General features: G+C 38.6%; 1 protein-coding gene across 1 annotated transcript in view; it reads right to left on the minus strand.

The window, feature by feature from the left end:
• Positions 1–21,486, minus strand: part of LOC106087128 (uncharacterized) — a 632,434-nt gene that overhangs the window by 134,240 nt on the left and 476,708 nt on the right. Inside the window, exon 14 of the mRNA XM_059365898.1 lies at positions 10,370–10,484. Coding sequence (XP_059221881.1) covers positions 10,370–10,484 — 115 coding nt within the window. The remainder of the gene's footprint in view (positions 1–10,369; positions 10,485–21,486) is intronic.

Genomic DNA, 21,486 nt, shown 5'->3' on the forward strand with positions numbered 1-21,486 from the left:
ATAATGGAGGAAGGGACTAATATAGACCAAAATATAACCGCTAAATTAGTCCAATCGATGTCAAACCATTTAAAAGAAGTTATAAGACGCGGTGGTCGAATAACAAAGTATTAATTTTTTTAAATTATGTTATTTATTTTTTTGTTTTTTTGCAATGATGAATACTTTTTTTGTTTAATTTTTTGTGTTCAGCTGTAAAATGGCCCTTTTTGTTCCAATAAATACTATTTTTTTCTTTAAAAACAATGAAATTGTGTACATATATATCACACAAGCACTAATGCATCATTAGTTTAATATGTTTTTATTCCAATTGTCTTTTGTAGACTTATTAAAAAAAAAACATTGAATGATGAATACTTTTTTTGACCGCTGTACACCCTATCCTAGGTACGGCGGTGGGTATAACAAAGAGGAAACGTGGCGTACGACGATGTTGGCTTGGCATATGCGACAACAACAAACCATATGCGACAACAACAAACCATATGCCGTCTCTCCACAAATAGTGGAACCGTATGAAAATCAAAAATGTTTTCCAAATTTTTACTGACAACTTTCTTCGAAGTTATGAGCAATAGTGTTTTTTCTCATTAGGACTATTTTTGTCTAAGCTCATAACATTGAGATTGACTTGGTAATTCGTCGAAGAAGGCCGCTGATTAAGGCCTTTCGACGGTAAACCTTGCGACCAAATTTTTGAAAATATGTTTGATTTAAAACCAAATGGTGCTTTTATTAATAAATACAAGTAAGAGCGTGCTAAGTTCGGCTGGGCCGAATCTTTTCTACCCTACTCACCATGGATCGCATTTATCGAGTTCTATGCGCGGTATCTCTCTTTAGGCAAACAAAGAAAATTGAATAAGAACTGTTATTGAATAAGAACTATTGGATCTATATCAAGTTATAGTCCGATTCGGACCATAAATAAATGCTGAACATTGTAGAAGTCATTGTGTAATATTTCAGTTCATTCGGATAAGAATTGCGCGTTGTAGGAGCTCAAGAAGCAAAATCGGGAGATCCGTTTATATGGGAGCTGTATAAAGCTATTGATCGATTCAGACCATATTAGACACGTATGTTGAAGGTCATGAGAGAAGCCGTTGTACAAAATTTCTTTCAAATCGGATGAGAATTACGCCCTCTAGAGGCTCAAGAAGTCAAGATCCAAGATCGGCTTATATGGCAGCTATATCAGGTTATGTATCGATTTGCGCCATACTTAGCACAGTTATTGGAAGTCATAACAAAACACCTCATGCAAATTTCAGTCAAATCGGACGAGAATTGCGCCCTCTAACGGGTCAAAAATTCAAGACCCAAGATCGGTTAATATGGCAGCTATATCTAATCATGGACCGATTAGAACCATACATAGCGCAGTTGTTGGAAGTTATACCAAAACACCACGTGCAAAATTTCAGTCAAATCGGAAGAGTATTGCGCTTTCTAGAGGCTCAAGAAGTCAAGACCCAAGATCGATTTATATGGCAGCTATATCAAAACATGGACCGATTTGGCCCATTTACAATCCCAACGGACCTATACTAATAAAAAGTATTTGTACAAAATTTTAAATGGCTAGCTTTACTCTTTCGAAAGTTAGCGTGCTTTCGACAGACAGACGTTACAAACAGATTGACGAAATTAGTATACACCCATCCTATAGTGGAGGGTATAAAAATCACCCACGGTTGTCAACTTATAAAAAAGTTGAACAACCATTGGTTTGATTAAATGCCAGCCAACAATAACTGACCTTTAATGCATAGACTACCAAAGGAACTATGAAAACTATAAAGCAAAAAAACTACTCAAAATAAAAACTCGCATTTGTCGAGTTCTTTTCCCAGCATCTCTTCTTAAGCAAAAGAGGATATCAAGATATGGTCCGGTTCGGACCACAATTATATTATATGTTGGAGACCTGTCTCAAATTTCAGAATTGCGGCCTTTGGGGGCTCAAGAAGTAAAATAGAGCGATCGATTTATATGGGATCTGTTTCGGGCTATAGACCGATTCAGACCATAATAAACACATATGTTGATGGTCATGAGAGGATCCGTACAAATTTTCAGGCAAATCGGATAATAATTGCGACCTCTAGAGGCTCAAGAAGTCAAGATCCCAGATCGGTTTATATGGCAGCTATATCAGGTTATGAACCGATTTGAACTGTTCTTAGCACAGTTGTTGAAAGTTATAACAAAAGACTTCATGCAAAATTTCAGCTAAATCGGATAATAATTGCGCCCTCTTGTGGCTCAAGAAGTCAAGACCCACGATCTGTTTATATGGCAGCTATATCAGGTTATGGACCGATTTGAACCATACATAGCACAGTTGTTGGATATCATAACAAAATACTTCGTGCAAAATACTTTATTCATATCGGATAAGAATTGCGCCCTCTAGAGGCTCAAGAAGTCAGGACCCAAGATTGGTTTATTTGACAGCTATATCAGGTTATAGACCGATTTGAACCATTCTTGGCACAGTTGTTGGATATCATGACAAAACACGTCGTGCGAAATTTCATTCCAATCGGAAAAGGATTGCGCACTCAAGAGGCTCAAGAAGTCAAGATCCAAGATCGGTTGATATGGCAGCTATATCAGGTTATGGACCGATTTGAACCACACTTGGCACAGTTGTTGGATATCATCATAACAAAACACGTCGTGCCAAAATTCAGTCAAATTGGACAAGAATTGCGCCCTCTAAAGGCTCAAGAAGTCAAGACCCAAGATCGGTTTATATGACAGCTACATCAAAACATGGACCGATATGGCCCATTTACAATACCAACAAACCTACACTAATAAGAAGTATTTGTGCAAAATTTCAAGCGGCTAGCTTTACACTTTCGGAAGTTAGCGTGCTTTCGACAGTCAGACGGACGGACATTGCTGGATCGACATAAAATGTCACGACGATCAAGAATATATATATTTTATGAGGTCTCAGACGAATATTTCGAGTAGTTACAAACAGAATGACGAAATTAGTATACCCCCCATCTTATGGTGGAGGGTATAAAAATTAACCTATGGGGAAAATATGGGACTCAACTAAAAGGTATTCAGGAGTAGAGTACGAATTATGTATTAACAAATGGGTCCAAGTAACTAGGGCCGCCCCGACCCCAAAACCCCCTTAAATAGGTTTATTGGACGATAGTGGAAAAATGGTTCTCTAATTAAAGCTATTCGGGATTAAGTTACAAACATGGTCAGGAAGGAGGAATTGGCTTTATAATTTACCCCAAAAAACACCACTCAAAATCAAAAGTGGACCGATAGGGACAATATGGGTATCAAGTAAAAGGTATTGGAGAGAAGAATACGAATATGGTATTAAAATTTGGGATCTAGTATCCAAGGTGTCGCCCAACCCCTAAAACTCCCCCAAACAGACATATTGGACATACATATCAATATGAGACCCCCACCTCATATCAATATGAGGTGGGGGGCCGCCCCACCGCCAAAAAGTGCCCCAAATGGGAATATTATTCGATCATAGCTAGATGGGACTCAAATAAATGGTATTTGGGAGCAAATTACGAATATAACTTTAAACTTTGTGTCCAAGAACCTAGGTGGTACTTTACACCCTAAAATCGCCTCCAAAAAGTTATTTGACCCAATAAAACAATGGGGGATCAAGTGATAGACAACTTTGAGCAGAGTGCGTCATTTAAATTTTTGCGCAAGTGGCAGATGGGGTCTGGCGCACAACCCTCCTATAGACGCTGTCCACCAAACGGCTGTATACGCCAATCATTACATTATGGGGTTTAATGAAAGGTATGAGGTTGTGGACTGCGAATCTGATATTTTTTATTTTGCCCATATATCTAGCGGACCACCTCACCCCAAAACATTTGATCAATCATAATGACCTAGCAGAACAGTGTGTGGTTTATTTAAATTGGGGACATAAAACAGTGAAGGCTGCCATAGGAGGAGATGCAAACGTAAACGTCAAGGTGACCTCCATTTTTAGCTCATCGAAATAGAGCCTTCTTTTCCTGAACTAGTCAAAAGTTTTACGTAGTTTAATTACTAGAATAGTCGCCACCACCCCAAACATATAGCCCGACAAATTAGTTCTTTACCACAGAAAATCATTTAATATGGCAATTTGATTTAAAACAAATAAAAGCGTGCATAGTTCGGCCGGGCCGAATCTTATATACCCTCCGCATTCGTGGAGTTCTTTTCCCGGCATCTCTTCTTAGGCAAAAAAAGTATAAAAGAAAAGATTTGCTCTACTATTAGAGCGATATCACGATATGGTCCGGTACGGACCACAATTCAATTATATGTTGCAGACCTGTGTAAAATGTCAGCCAATTCGAATAAGAATTGCGCCCTTTGGGCGCTCAAGAAGTAAAATAGAGAAATCGATTTATATGGGAGCTGTATCAGGCTATAGACCGTTTCAGGCCATAATAAACACGTATGTTGATGGTCATGAGAGGATCCGTCGTACAAAATTATAGGCAAATCGGATAATAATTGCGACCTCAAGAAGATCCCAGATAGGTTTATATGGCAGCTATAGCTGGTTATGAACCGATTTAAACCTTATTCGGCACAGTTGTTGAAAATCATAATAACATACTTCATGCAAAATTTCAGCCAAATCGAATAAGAATTGCGCCCTCTAGAAGTCAAGTCCCCAGGTCGGTTTATATGACAACTATATCAGGTTTTAGACCGATTTGAACCATACTTGGCACAGTTGTTGGAAGTTATAGCAAAACACGTCGTGCAAAATTTCATTCCAATCGGATAAGAATTGCGCACTCTAGAGCCTCAAGAAGTCAATACCCAAGATCGGTTTATATGGCAGCTATATCAGGTTATGGACCGATTTCAACCATACTTGACGCAGTTGATGAAAGTCCTAGCGAAACACGTCGCGCAAAATTTCATTCATTTCATAACCACCCGGACGGACATGTTTACCGATTGGTACAACATGGGTATCAAATGAAAGGTATTGAAGAGAAGCGAATGGGTTTGTTGTACAAATTTCCCGCTAAAAGTTTGGGGCGGTCCCTCACCTCCAAAAAATACCAACAGGACACTTTCACGGCTTTGGGTAATATTGGTATCAAATGAAGGTATTTAAAAGTAGAGTACAAATCTGACATGAAAATTTATTCCTTGGTGTCTGAGGTGCCACATAGTTTTGGAATGCTCACAGCCCACTTTTGTGACCATCTATCATTCGCTGTAGTTCGGGCCTGGTCCTGAAAACTTACCTTACATGTCAATGGAGGCATACCCACAGACTCCAGTATCCCTGGAATGTGTAGGGTAGTTCCTAGTCTCGCAAGCTCGTCCGCTTTACAATTTCCTGGGACATCTCTGTGGCCCGGCACCCAGAACAGGTGAATTTCGAACTGTTCAGCCATCTCGTTGACATCTGCGATAGTCGAGAACGGTTTTGTGTTCAGAAATACGTTCTCCAGGGATTTAATGGCTGCCTGGCTGTATGAGTAGATATTTATGCCAATCGTCGTTATGATATTATATCTTAAACATTCCACCACTTCCTTGATTGCAAGGATTTCCGCTTGATACACACTGCAGTGGTCGGTAACCTTTTCGACATGACCAGTTCTAGATCTTTAGAGCACACACCAAAGCCCACCTGGTCGTTTAGTTTGGAACCATCCGTATGGAAGTCTATGTAACTTTCATTTTTTTAATTATTCATTTATTCACTATTAAAAACTTAAAAGTTGTACATTTTGGCCTTAACTTAAATTCCCACGAAACCATTCGGTTTGTCTGCAGGATGAGATCTTAGCCAAGCTGTAGTATTTATATTTTTAATATTTCTAATTTATTTTTAGTGTGATAGCAAGTGCTTCTTGACCACATTCATTCTTATTGCATTACTAGCTGACCCGGGCCCGCTCCACTGTGCCTTCTTTCACTTTATATGGAACAAAAGTTTCCTTGGAATATTTGTTTTCGAGAATAAAAGATCTTTTAGTGAAATACCATGCTACGAAAAGAGTATATCGCTTGACTAACAGTTTAACAATATAAGTGCCTTTATGTGGATCCCATGTGATCTTTATTGGTCTACGAATTTAAGTTTGGATGTAAGGTGATGTCTGATTTAGTGGTGTTTTCGGGGGAGAGGTGGTCCCCCAGATACTTGGCCCTGAAAAATATCAGCATCGTGCTCTTGTATCAAATACCATTTATTTAAACCCCATATTGCCATTGGCTGAAGAGGAGTTTACAGGATGAAGCGTTCCCCAAACACATGGCCCCAAAAGAGGTTATCAAATCAGTTTGCAGTTGCTTAGATGGTACAGAGCAAACATGGACCTTCGAAGTTTTTTAGTAAGATCTACGATGTGATCTTTCCATTTGAAATTATGATCTAAATGCACACTTAGATGTTAATGCTGCTTAGTTGTGTTTTATGTAGACTGTTAAAATCGTGAAAGGTTACCTCAATACCTGAGCGAGGAATATGTCGAGGCCTAATGTGCATTATTTTTGTTTTGCTGGAGTTTGTTATTAGGCCATTGTCGTGGCACCAATTATAGACTCCATTAAACTCTGATTGCATAACTTTTTCTGCCTCTTTAACGTCTTTGTGTGAAACGACTATAGCAATGTCGTCAACATATGAGAATTTTTCGCTATTATTCAGCAATCTCACCATTTCGGTGAATGGATATTGTAGTCCCAATTTTTTCTATCTGGAATAGTGGTTAAGTAATTTTTATCAAAATGCGGCTCAGGAAGGATGTAATCCACACTGCCTGGAACATCGGATATTGTATCAATGATAACACAGTGTCCGTAGCCGCCACATGACCAGTGAGAAAGCTCCCTTAACCTCACGCCAGTGGTCGCTGCAATTTGTCTAGCCATAATGTCCACATTCATTAGATGTAGAATTAAATTCAGTGTATCAGATGGTGTCGTCCTCAGTGGGGCTGTGATGCACAAACAAGCCATCCTTTGGATCCGGTTTAGTATTGAGCAGTAGGTGGACTTTTGAAGCGCCGTCCACCAGACCACAATACCATATGGGTTTAACAACTACAGTATATACCCAATGCTTGATACGCAGTCTAAGCCCCCAACTTTTGCCAATGCCTCTTTTGCAGGCGTATAGGGCAAAAGTTGATTTTCTTGCCCTTTCCAAAATGTTAGATTTGGAGTTCAATTTCCCGTTCCACCAAAACACTCAGGCATTTTGCGCTTTCTGTAAATGGAACATTCTCTCCTCCCAATGAGACAGGTGCCACTGTAGGAAACTTGTATCTCCTGCTGAAAATAACTGATTCTGTCTTGCACAGATTTATACCCAGGCCACTTTCGATAGCCCACTTTGCTGTTGCACGTAGAGCTTCCTGAAGTATATCTCTTAGAGTGCTGGGAAACTTTTCCCTTACCGCAATTGCGAAGTCATCAGCGTACGCGACCACTTTTACTCCTTTTTCTTCCAGAGGCAATAATATATTTTTAATGGCTATTTTCCAAAGTAGAGGAGACAGTACACCTCCTCGAGGTGTTCCTCTGCTGACCCATCTTTTTAGATCCACAGATCCCAAGCCTGCCGCAGTGCATCTCTAATAAGTAAGTTATTAATAAACTTTCTTACGGTAGAGTTGATGCCTAGAAACTCCAACTCCTTTGTGATTGACGTCGGTTTAAGATTATTTAAAGCACCTTCAATGTCAGGAAATGCTACCAGTGTATATTCCTTGACAGTGAGAGAACCCTCTATGTAGCCGACTAGGTCGTGAAGGGTTGTTTTAGTAGACAGCATGCTGCTGCCGAGACAGGGGATCTTCAGGGATCTTTGGCCTAAGATATGTTTCTATCAACCTCTCATGAGTCTTCATCATAAAGGAAGACAGACTAATAGGACGAAAGTCGTTCGCCTTTGTGTGTTAGGGTTTTCCTGATTGCGAAATGAAAATGACCTTCGTGTCTCTCCATCCCACAGGTATATGACATTCTGATACAAGCAGAATATATCTCCCTAAGCCAGGGAATCAGTCTATCTGATACAGTTTGTAAGTCAACCGCTGATACATGATCAGAGCCTGGCGACTTAGAGGAGTCGAAACTTCTAATCGCCCAAAGGATTTTCAGCTCAGACACAATTTCCCTAACAAAACCCGACGAATGCATACCAGTGACTACCTCTTCCAACGCCACGTTGTCCATTGGAGAATTTATCGGGAAATGTGTTTCAACGAGTAATTCTAGTATTTCCCCTTTAGACATTGTCCCCACATTCTCTGATTTCTGAATATACCCCACCATTATAGAATCTTCCTTAGCCTAGCGGCCTCAGATGTATCCTCCAAAGGGCCGCAGAATTCTACCCAGGATTTGTTCTGAACCTTTCTCAGCTCGCCCTTATATTTTCTTAGCTCAGCGATATAGATGTCCCAATCGTGTGGTGCTCTTGTGGCTTTCGCTCCATTGAACAGTTCTCCGCAGTCCTTCCGTAGACCAACCAGTTCTGGGGTCCACCATGGCGGTCGCTCTTAACCCCTTGGCTTGGCACTAGGATACGCTGACACAAACGAGTTATTTAGAGCCTTCGTAATCTGCTTGCCATTTTGCCAATATCCTCCGCAGCATTTCTTCTGTTTAGCCGAGGTACCACTTCGGCGTTAAATTCTCCCGGGCTAAAACTAATATAACGATGATCCAAGAAGCTGTGGTCATCCAACACATCCCAGTCGTATATTCTTGCACTTAAATCTTCCGATATAAAGGTAATATCTATTTGTGTTTTGTACTCTTCAAATTCACACTATAAATTTATATTTTCTAAAAATTTTCGAATTTTTATACCCTCCCCTATAGGATAGGGGGGGAATACTAATATCGTCATTCTGTTTGTAACTACTCGAAATATTCGTCTGAGACCCCATAAAGTATATATATTCTTGATCGTCGCGACATTTTATGTCGATCTAGCCATGTCCGTCCGTCTGTCCGTACGTCCGTCTGTCTGTCGAAAGCACGCTAACTTCCGAAAGAGTAAAGCTAGCCGCTTGAAATTTTGCACAAATACTTCTTATTAGTGTAGGTCGGTAAATGGGCCATATCGGTCCATGTTTTGATATAGCTGCCATATAAACCGATCATGGGTCTTGACTTCTTGAGCCTCTAGAGTGCGCAATTTTTATCCGATTGGAATGAAATTTAGCACGACGTGTTTTGTTATGATATCCAACAACTTTGCCAAGTATGGTTCAAATCGGTCCATAACCTGATATAGCTGCCATATAAATCGATCTTGGGTCTTGACTTCTTGAGCCTCTAGAGTGCGCAATTCTTATCCGATTGGAATGAAATTTTGCACGACGTGTTTTGTTATGATTATATCCAACAACTGTGCCAAGTGTGGTTCAAATCGGTCCATAACCTGATATAGCTGCCATATAAACCGATCTGGGATCTTGACCTCTTGAGCCTCTAGAGGTCGCAATTATTATCCGATTTGCCTGAAATTATGTACTACGGATCCTCTCATGACCATCAACATACGTGTATATTATGATCTGAATCGGTCTATAGCCCGATTCAGCTCCCATATAAATCGATCTCTCTATTTTACTTCTTGAGCCCCCAAAGGGCGCAATTCTTATCCGAATTGGCTGACATTTTACACAGGTCTCCAACGTATAATTTAATTGTGGCCCAGACCAGACCATATCTTGATATCGCTCTAATAGCAGAGCAAATCTTTTCTTATATCCTTTTTTGTCTAAGAAGAGATACCGGGAAAAGAACTCTACAAAAGCGATCCATGGTGGAGGGTATATAAGATTCGGCCCGGCCGAACTTAGCACGCTTTTACTTCTCTACCCTTTAGATTTTTTGTCCCTTAACCGCGCGTTTTCTTCTATTACATCAGGGACGTACAAAATGAAAATGTGATTGCATGTGAGAGAAGCAATGATATGTTTGCGCAAATACATTTGGCTCAATACTATACCATCTTGCTTTTTGTAGAAACAGATACATGGCGTTTATGCTATTAAATTTTGTTAAAATAAAATTTGTTAAACATGCGTATTTTTGCCAATCACATGTCATGATTCAATGCAAAATAGAATTTCAATGTGAAACATGTAAAAATTACAATACATAGTATTATAAGTTTAAGTTAAAAAATAAAATTAGAAGTTAAAAAAAATTTTCCATTTTCTATTAAATAAAAATTTTAATCAATAAAATTTTTATTGAAAGTTGGAAAAATTTTAGTCTCGATAGTAATTGAAAAAATTCAACTTCAATTACGCAATGATTAAAAATATTTAAGCTTTCATATATTATTTCAAAATACCTTGATGTTATCGTTGCTCCTGGAGGAAACTCAACCACATCTTCTCTAATCTCCAAATCATTGTAAAAGCTGACAACATTTGGCTCGTTATTCTTGAACAAACATGTCCCATTTGCTAAAATTAAAAGTAAATTAACCAGTTTATTATTAATTTATTATTTTCGAATTGGTTTTTTAAGTGGTTGTGAGAAGGTGGAGAGGGGGGTTCCTAGTGTTCTAATTGTTGTATTGCTGCCGAAATGCCAGTTATATAAAAGATTTAGAAAGCAGATTTCCCCACATTGTCGCGTGGTTTTGTTAATCGCTTCTTTCAAAAACATTCATCAAACATTTTGATGGACTTCGTCATGGCTTAATCTTGGGTACGCCACAATTATATGCTGCCATATAAACCGATCTGGGATCTTGACTTCTTGAGCCTCTGAAGGGCTCAATTCTCATCCGATTTGGCTGAAATTTTGTACAACGGTTTCTCTCGTGACCTTCAACATACGTGTCTAATAAATCTGATAAAATCCTTGAACCGGTTTGTGTAGGGGCTAAATGCGATGGTATTAATTTATTCACATTATAGAAAAACATTTTTAATACCATTTGGTATTAATACAATACCAGACAAACGAGACTGTTAGGAATTGACGGCGCCCCTCGTACAGTCGTTTTGTCACGGCAGAAATTTAGTTAGGCTTTCTACTCAAACGTTTTTTTTTTTTTAATTTAAGAAAATGGTTTTTTTATATTGTCTTTGAGCATAAAAATTTGTTTTTAGTGGCGAAACTCCGAGGAAGGTATCTATACCACAAAATTTATATATACGATCGATTGCCGAATAAAACGAAAAGTGGCTGCTTAAGATACAACTATTGGGTTGCCCAAAAAGTAATTGCGGATTTTTCATATATAGTCGGCGTTGACAAATTTTTTCACAGCTTGTGAGTCTGTAATTGCATTCTTTCTTCTGTCAGTTATCAGCTGTTACTTTTAGCTTGCTTTAGAAAAAAAGTGTAGAAAAAGTATATTTGATTAAAGTTCATTCTAAGTTTTATTAAAAATACATATACTTTCTTTTAAAAAATCCGCAATTACTTTTTGGGCAACCAATATGTTTGTAATTCAAGTTTTTTCTGCCTATTATAATTAAAAGAAAAAATGTGTGCACTATCTGTCAAAATCAGTGATTAGTGCAACTCTGGTTTTGAATAGGTTACTAGCACACACACACGAACGGTTTGAAATCTCGTTGATAGAGAGAGTACTCCGCTAGAAAAATTTGTTCTCAGCTGTTTGTTTTACATTAGTGGGTTGTACTCATTTCGCATTCATTGCGAAAACACCCTTGTGATGTAAGTACGGCACTAAAGCTTCAATAAACCTAAATCTACCGGTTTAGGTTAGTGACTTGTGGTCCTAATAAATATAGCGGTTTTTTTGTTAACCAATTGCTGCGTAATATAAGGTGTGATAGCGTACTTATCCAGCAACAATTTGCCAGCAAAATTTTGCAAAAGAGTAAGGAACTTCTTCTAGGAAAAAAACTAGAAATCGGCAGAAATTTAATTACATTAAAAGTGTACGAGAAATCCAGATTTGTTAGCAGAAGGTTTATTCCCACCATAAATTAATGTTCCGTTTAGTTAACACGAACTTTATTTTTTCTACGAAAAACTCGCCCTAAGACTTTTCATATGTACATCAAATACGAATAGAGCGCGCTCTAATCGACATGTATTCTTATATGTATTGTACATTGTTTTATAGATATGTTTTTGCATGTATGTGCGATTTAATCGAAAAAGTTAAATTTTTTAAAAATCCACTTGTCATATCAAAATTTTTGTACGTTAGAATGTTGGTAATGGATCATTTAGGAACTGTGCTCCCTGTGCGTTAGGCGTCATCGAGTTCTTTGTCACTGATGTTTCAGCATTAGGATCTTTATCCATCCTAGTCTTCCTAATCTCGAGAGAGTGGTTGATGGTTCCGTCGTCGCGTCTCTGTTCGTTAGGCTGTGTTGGGTCGCTTGCCCCTGCACTTGATGTTTTAGCATTGAGATCTTTACTTATTCTAGCCTTCCAATATTGAGAGAGTCGGTGTTCTTACGGTTACTTGATCAATGCCTAACACAGAATATGACGTGCATTCTAGTTTTACTAGATCACAGTAAGGATTTTGATACAGTTAACCACAAAATTTTGCTCGAGAAACTAAGAAAATTATTCAATTTCGCTAAATCTGCTTGTCGATTGTTATCAACATATCTATATAATAGAACACAATCTGTATGCCATAATAATCTAACATCGAATGTAATAACAGTCAATAGAGGAGTGCCACAAGGGTCTGTCTTGGGCCCTTTGTTGTTTAGCATGTATGTGAATGATTTACCATCAATTTTACGTAACTGTGATGTTCACATTTACGCCGATGACGTTCAATTGTATGCCAGCTCACAAAAAAACAATATAGCCCAGTGTATTGATGATATAAACAATGATTTACTAAACATATATACATGGGCCAGCAGCAACCATCTTACAATCAATCCAACAAAGTCAAAATGCATTTTAATATCAAACAACAAAGTAAACAAAGGAAGTCTACCCCCAATACACATTAATATTGAATTGAATTTGTGTTGAATGCAACAAATCTCGGTGTAATCTTTAACGAACGCTTAAACTGGACTAATCACATCCAAAGAAATATTGCAAAGACATATGGCATGTTAAGAAATCTATGGGCTGTACAAAACTCAACCCCACTGAATATTCGAATGCTGCTTGCAAAGACCTATTTGGTCCCAGTGCTCCTGTATGGATGCGAATTATTTGCCAACTGTAATAGTGCTGATAAACGATTGTTGACCGTAGCATACAATAGCATAGCTAGATATATCTTTCAAAAAAGTCGGCGGGAGAGAATATCGTCATACTCGTATAAAATTTTTAACATGAGTTTCGACAACTTACTCCAATTTAGGTGTATTACATTCCTACACAAAATAATCTACACTCGCGAACCGTCATACCTTTATACGAAATTGCAATTCGCTCGTTCCAATCGTGGAAGAAAAATTATCCAGTTACGCTACAGAAAAACTAAGTCTGAATACCAGTTTTTGATAAATACCATTCGTCTTTGGAACAACCTCCCCACAACATTACAAATAGTTAGCAACGCATCTCGCTTCAAAAAGGATTTGTCAACATATTTGCAGTAATGCGTAATCTACATAATTTTTTAATCTTAATTTTTATACTTTTACTTTTATATATTTATAGTTTGAAATTGTATCTACTGTATTTAAAAGTCTTCATCTTATACCTAGTACTGTAATTTATAAGATATTATGTCTTGTTGTACTAGGATTTCAGATATTTAATAAATGTCACTGAAAATGTCACAGAGTTCCTTCCTCCTTCTCCTCCCTGTGGAAAACCTCCCATTTCTCCACGACCAATTCTTGGTTTTGTTTGTTTAAGACTTCCATCATGCTTTCCGTCGGGATTTCGCCGCCCACATCCTTGATCAAGACCGTCGCCTTTGTGAGCTGTGCGATGTCCACCTTTCTCACAAGGTCGAGCTTTGCTCCCCTGGGAGTGTGGATATTTCCAACGAGCTTTTTGAAGGTATCAATACATTCCGCTGACGCAAAGCGCTGGGTTTAGATGTCCCCTCTATAATCAAAGCTCATAATTCGAATGTTTGGACCCCCTTCAGAGGTCAACACATGTTTGATAACCCGATCGTTTACTAATTGCCTCACCTGGGACCGACGATGTGGAGGAATTTTACCGGATGCACAGCCGACACATCTCTGTTTTGCTTCCTTGCCACTCTGGCGTAAGAGGGCGGCTCCCTACCATTCTCAGAGTCTGACGACTAGTTGTGCGCATAACTACAGGTGCCAAGGCACCCACACCCATATGACGGTAGGAAGACAACCTACAGCGGTCTGACGCCACCACCGCAGCTGTTGGGTCTTAGGAGTTTATTTTGAGCCTACTTTCGTAATAGGTAGTAACTATTCCGAGATACGGATACTTTTCTTTGAGGATCGAAATACAAACGTCCGCTGCACTCAACGACCTCTTTGAAAATTTTCAGTCCGAGTAAAGGGGGTGGGCGACGAACGCGCATGTAATACTGGAGCAGCGAAACAGTCGGTAGGGCGGCGAAAACCCTATGGGATGATCCGGATCGTGAGAGGACTAGGATATTACTGAAAGGAAGTAAGAAGGAGGTCGGTAGAGCTCTCGGTATCACAACGGGACACATAGGACTACGAGCTCACTCATGCAAAATCGGCGCGGCAAGTGGTAGCATGTGTAGGACATTTGGGGAAGATGATGAGACGTCGGAGCATTTCCTATGGCATTGGCCGATTTTCGCGACTAAAAAAAATTGGTACTTAGGTGGGGATACAATACCAGACATGAACCAAACCAAATTAGGGGCGTGGCATGGAAAGCAATTAAAGATTTTGTAGGTTTCACAGAATTCTTAACTTAGGTTTTCTTTTTCGAGTTTTTTTTTTGTACTTAGAGCACATAACGAGCCGGTTACTGGCTTAGGTGTATGTTCATAGTGGCATGAAGTGTATTAATATCCACACACACTTTTCTACCTAACTTACATTTGTTTTTCGAACAAGGTCACTTTTCGATAAGTTTGAAAGTCCTTCCTTAGAAACGTAGTACGAAACAATTTGCAAGATTTTTTTTTTTTTTTTATATTATAAACTAAAATTGATCTTGACCAAATGATCCATTTGCAACGGCTAACGACCTACATCATTAAGAAGTATCTATGACAAATTTCATGCGGATAGTCTCATTAGTTTGAACCTTATCGTTTTTTTTTATCACAACTGAGAATAAAGCTGATCTAGTAATTTTACAATATTCGTGTGTTCTGATTAGTACTAATAGTTATCATTAGTAAGCACAATAGTTGAGAGGTAATTCGACAATTAAACTCAAATTTTATGATTTGCTTAAAATTAGTCGACCTTATTCAACGGAACAGTCCTTTGCGGCATTCTTGTAGTGGATTAGTTGTTGTAAATATCTTTCAGATCCGAGTTTTAAAGCATATTTAATTTATCTGCATACTTTTGGGCATTAAGAGATATTTCTTTGACAATGGTTTTGATTTTGAGATCTTTATGAAGTTCAGTATTTCTTATGTACCATGATGCATTAACTATGGTGCGTAGTATTTGGTTCTGAGTTTTCTCAATTCGGTTTATTTCGTCTTTAGCTGCACATCCCTAAGGTTGAATGCCATAACACCATATTGGCTTTATGATTTGAATATAAAAAAGTAATTTGTTTTCTGTAGAAACGCCTTTGTCTGTTAGAATTCAGTAGATTTGACTGATTTTTTTTTTATTTCCTAACTAGCTGACCCGGGCGCTGCGCCTTCTTTTACTTTATATGGAACAAAAGTTTCCTTGGAATATTTATTTTCGACAATTAAAGAGCTTTTAGTGAAATACCATGCTACGAAAATAGTATATCGCTTGACTAACAGTTTAACAATATAAGTGCCTTTATCTGAATCCCATATGATCTTTATTGGTCTACGAACTGAAATTTGGATGTAAGGTGTACTACATTTTTAAAATACTTCATTTCAGCCCGATATTCTCATGATGTCTGATTTAGTGGTGTTGTCGGGGGCAGAGGTGGTCCCCCAGATACTTGGCCCTGAAAAATATCAGCATCGTGCTCTTGTATCAAATACCATTTATTTAAACCCCATATTGCCATCGGCTTAAGAGGAGATTACAGGATGAGGCGGGACGCCAAACACATGGCCCCAAAATAGGTTATCAAATTCGTTTTCTAATCTCAAATACTTCATTTGAGCCACATATTGGCATGGTCAAACAATTTTTTCCCTTTGGGGGTGTTTTGGTAAAGGGGTGATGCCCTGCCCAAAATGGTCCTACATTTGGATATTAAATTCGTATTCCACTCCCAAATACTTTTATTTGAGCCCCATATTGCGATGGTCACTAAAAAATAGCTGGTTGTAGGGTATTTTGGGAAAGGGGTAGACCCCCAGAAAATTGGTCCCGAAAGTGGGTATCAATTCTTGCTCTACCCCCCAATATATTTCATTTAATCCCCACATTGCCATGGTCGTTAAATATGCCCGATTTAGGGGTGTTTTGTGGATTGGGGTGGTCCCCCAAACACTAAGCCCGGAAAATATATCAGCAACATGTTCTATTCTCATATATCATTTATTTGAACCCCATATTGCCATTGCCCTCAAAATTGGATATCAAATTCGTTTTCTAATCTCATTTAAACTCCTTATTGCAAAAGTCAGCAAATATGACCAGTTTGGGGTACTGGCCCTAAAAACTATGAATATTTAGTTCCACCCTCTTTAAGACCCAAATTGTCTTGGTGAGCAAATACGTCCTATTTGCCGGTTGTTATGGTGGTGGGACGTCCCAGAAACATGGTCCCACATTTAGTTATCAGATTCGTATTTTACTCGCAAATACCTTTCATTTGAGTCCCATATTGCCATGGTCGGTAAATGTGTCCGATTTAGGGGTGTTTTGGGAGTTGGGGTGGTCCCCCTAGCACTTGGTCCGACAATTGGATATCAGATACGTTTTCTTATCCTAAATACCTCTCATTTCAGTTCCATATTGTTGTGATTGGTCTTAATATATGTTTGGTAGGTTTTAGGGTGGGGCAGCCCCCCTGATACCCCTTCCGAAATTTGGATACCAAATTTTTATTTTTAGGGTACTATATGAGAGCACACAAAATTTCGCTTAAATCGCACCACCCATCTCCGAGATCTGGCGTTTCTGAAAATAAGGGTACGGGGGAGGGTCCGCCCCCGCTTCAGATATCAAAAAATGTAGTACCCTTCTTTCACCACGGGGTCATTATGCACCATCTGTGAAAATTTCAAGAAAATCGGTTCAGCCGTTTTTGAGTCTATAAGGAACACACGAACATACAAACAAACAAACACAAATTGATTTTATATATAAAAGTAGCTGAGACCGGCTTATGCTATGCGCCCGATTATGCTATGTTGGAGAGGAGTACTCTCAATTTGAAAGTTTTTGCGTAATTGTAGTTGAAAATGTATTCAAATTTTCCTATGGATTTTTCTACTCTCAAGTACCTCTTATTGAAACCCCACATTGCAATGGTCAGTAAAAGTCCTTCTTGGGGTGTGGTGGACCCCCAGAAACTTGGTCCCAAAAGTGAAAGTCAATTTCGTGCTCTATTCCCAAAGACCTTTCGTTTAAGATCCATATTGCCATGATCGGTAAATATGTCTGATTTTAGGGGTTTTATAGTGGTGGGGTGACCCACGAAACACTTAGTTCCGCAATGGTATATCAGATTCGTTTTCTACTCTCAAATACCTTTAATTTGAGTCCCATATTGTAGTGGTTGGTCTATAAATCCGTTTGCCGGGTTTTGGGGTTGGGCGGCTCTCCTACCAAATTTTTTGCTTCTAGATCCTTCCTATATTCCTTTATATTATTTTTCTTTATTTAAAGGACCGATAGGTTGTCATAACAAAGATACATGCTGATAATTAATTTTTACCACTCTGCCCTCTCTTTGTTCATATTGGCATTTTTTAATTGGATCAACTAAATCCAATTGGATCAAACAATTTCAGTTGAAGACTGCCAGATGACGCTAATTTAAATGTTAGTGCTACTCGCTTAGAGTGGATCATATGGTATGGTGGTTGTCTATGAATAGCCATATACCATATGACTATGAATAGCCACCATACCATATGACTATATATTAAATAGTCATCATTTAGTCTTTTTTATACCCACCATCGAAGGATGGGGCTATATTCACTTTGTCATTCCGTTTGTAAATATCGAAATATTTATTTCCGACCCTGTAATGTATATATATTCTTGATCAGCGTAAAACTCTAAGACGGTCTAGACATGTCCGTCAATCTTTAAAAATAAAGATATTGAGATGAAACTTTGCACAGATTCTTTTTTTTTTTTTTTTGTCCATAACCAGGTTAAGTTCGAAGATGGGCTGTATCTGACTATATCTTGATATAGCCCGCATATAGACCGAACCTCCGATTTAGGGTCTTAGGCCCATAAAAGCCACATTTATTATCCGATTTTGGTAAAATTTGGGACAGTGAGTTGGCTTAGGCCCTTCGACATCTTTCTTCAATTTGGCCCTGATCGGTTCAGATTTGGATATAGCTGCAATATAGACCGATTTCTCGATTTAAGGTTTTGGGCCATAAAAGGCGCATTTCTTGTCCGATGTCGCCGAAATTTGGGACAGTGAGTTAAGGTAAGCACATTGACATACTTCTGCAATATCGCACAGATCGGTTCAGAGTTGGATATAGCTGCCACATAGACCGATATCTCGGTTTTAGGTTTTGGGTCCATAAAAGAAGCATTTATTGTCCGATGTCGCTGAAATTTGAGACAGAGAGTTTAGTTAGGCTCTTCGACGTCCTTCTTTAATTTGGCCCAGATGGGTCCATATTTGAATATAGCTGTCATATAGATAGATTTCTTGATTTGACACAGTGACTTTTGTTAGGCTTTTCGACATTGGTGTCGCATATTGGTTCAGATCGGTTTATTGTTATATATAGCTACTAAAAAGATCACTATTTTGATATGCACAATTGAACAATTGAATTTTACTTATTAGTATTTGGTCCAAATCGGAACATATTTCGATATAACTGCTATGGGACATATGGTATGAAATTTTAAAAAATTTTTTAAGGAGTGAAATTTTAAGTCATATTAAATTGTCATATTAAACGATTTTCTTTGGTGAAAAACTAATTTGCCAGTTTATATATTTGGTGCGGTGGCGATAGTTCTTATCGTGCAAAACTCTTGAAGAAAAAAATTTTGCCCAGCAACACGTCGTTTGGTCTCGAGTATCGGTGAGCTAAAATTGGTTGCAATCTTATCGTTAAGGTTTGCAACTCCTGCTTTCACGCTGAAAGTTATAATTTCGGGGGTATGGCGGCCTACACATTAATTAAATCACACAGTGTCCCGTTAGGCCATTATAATTGATCAACTGTTTTGGGGTGAGGTGGTCCGCCTGATTTATGAGCAGAATAATGATATCAGATTCGTAGTACACAACCTTATACCTTAAATTTAACCTTATATTGTCATGATTGGTGTATACAGCCGTTTGGTGCAGGGCGTCTATATGAGGATTGTGCGCCACTCTGCCACTTGAGCATAAATTTGAATGACGCACTCAACTCAAAAAAATCTATCACTTGATTCCCCATTGTTTTGATAGGCCAAATAACCTATTGGAGGCGATTTTAGGAGATAAAACACCACCTAGGTTCTTGGACACAAAGTTTAATGTCATATTCGTAATCTGCTCTCAAATGCCTATCATTTGAGTTTCATCAAGCTATGATTGAGTGGTATTCCCCTTTGGGGAGCTTATCGGGGATGGGGCGACTACTAATTACTTGAAACTCGTTTTTTATGTCATATTCGTTGTCTACTCCCGAATACCTTTCATTTGATTCCTATATTAATATAAACGTCCAATATGTCTATTTGGAGCAGTTTTCGGGTTTGGGCTACCCCTTGGATACTTGAACCCAAGTTTCTATACCACATTCGCTTTCTACTCTCCAATATCTTTCGTTTGATACCCATATTGTCCCTATCGGTCAACTTTTGATTTTGGATGGCATTTTAGGGGTAACGGCGGAGGGTCCACCCCCTTCCAACATTCTACAAATTACATAGCCTATACCTCCTTCCTGACAATATTCGTAATCTACTCGCGAATACCTTTCATTCGAGCCCCATATTGTTATTATCGTCCAATAAACCAATTTGGGGGTTTTTGGGGTCGGGGCGGACCCCCCATTTACTTGGACTCAATTTTTAATATGGAAATCGTACTCTACTCTTGAATAGCTTTCATTTAAGTCCCATATTGCCCAATCGGTCCACTTTTAGTTTTGGGTGGTACTTTTGGGGTAAGTAAATAGGAGAGTCAGGAGAGAAACTTTTATAGCCTATTGCTCCTTCCGGACCATATTCGTAATCTACTCCCGAATACCTTTCATTCGTTCGCTTCCCATTCCCATGTTTTCCTTATCGTCCAATAAACTAATTTTGGGGGTTTTGGGGTCGGGCGGCCCCCAAATTACTTGGAACCAATTTTAAATATCGAATTTGTACCCCACTCTTGAATACCTTTCATTTAAGTCCCATATTGTCCCAATCGGTTCACTTTTATTTTTGGCTGGTACTATTGATATCAAAAAATTATATAGCCTATTGTTTCTTCCGGACCATTCCCCACAATCTGTGAAAATTCCAAAGAAATCGGTTTAGCCGTTTTTGAGTCTATACGTATAAACAAATTTACTAACCCACAAACAAACAAACAAACAAACATACAAACAAACAAACAAACACTAATTAATTTTTATATATATAGATTTTTCTTTTCCACATGTTCTTTCCATATGATTTTGGTATCGAGCGTCATACTAAGGTGCTTTGCCGCATTTGCCAATGGCACAATTGTGCTTCTTATGTATAAAGGGGTATGTGTCGTGTTTCTGTTCGTAAAGAGTATATGAATTGATTTATTGTCATTTAATTTCATGCACCATCTGTCAAACCAAGTTATGATAGCTGATAAAATATTTTGTAGCATGGCGGGTACAAGGCTGTCTATTTGAAGAATAGGAAGACTAGGATACGCAGAAATTCTCATATTGCGACTTAAGGGCGTGCAGTGGCAGGTGACTCAATACCGCCCAACAAACAGGGGGCTGACGAAGAGACAATCACCGCATCTCTCAATATTGGAAAGACATGGATAAGCAAAAATCCTAATTCTAAAATATCAGGCAGCGCAGAGGCGACAGACCCAACTCAGCCTAACTCAGAGACCCGACGACGGACCCATCGCCGAAATCAAGATTCGGAAGACTAGAATAGGTAAAGATCCTAATGTTTAAACATTAGGCAGCGCAGCGACAGGTAGTCTCAATGCACTCTAATGAACAGGGAGCCGACGATGGTACCTACCACACCTACACCTACTCCCAAG

The sequence above is a fragment of the Stomoxys calcitrans genome, chromosome 3 (genome assembly GCF_963082655.1).
Source record: "Stomoxys calcitrans chromosome 3, idStoCalc2.1, whole genome shotgun sequence".
Taxonomy (NCBI): domain Eukaryota; kingdom Metazoa; phylum Arthropoda; class Insecta; order Diptera; family Muscidae; genus Stomoxys; species Stomoxys calcitrans.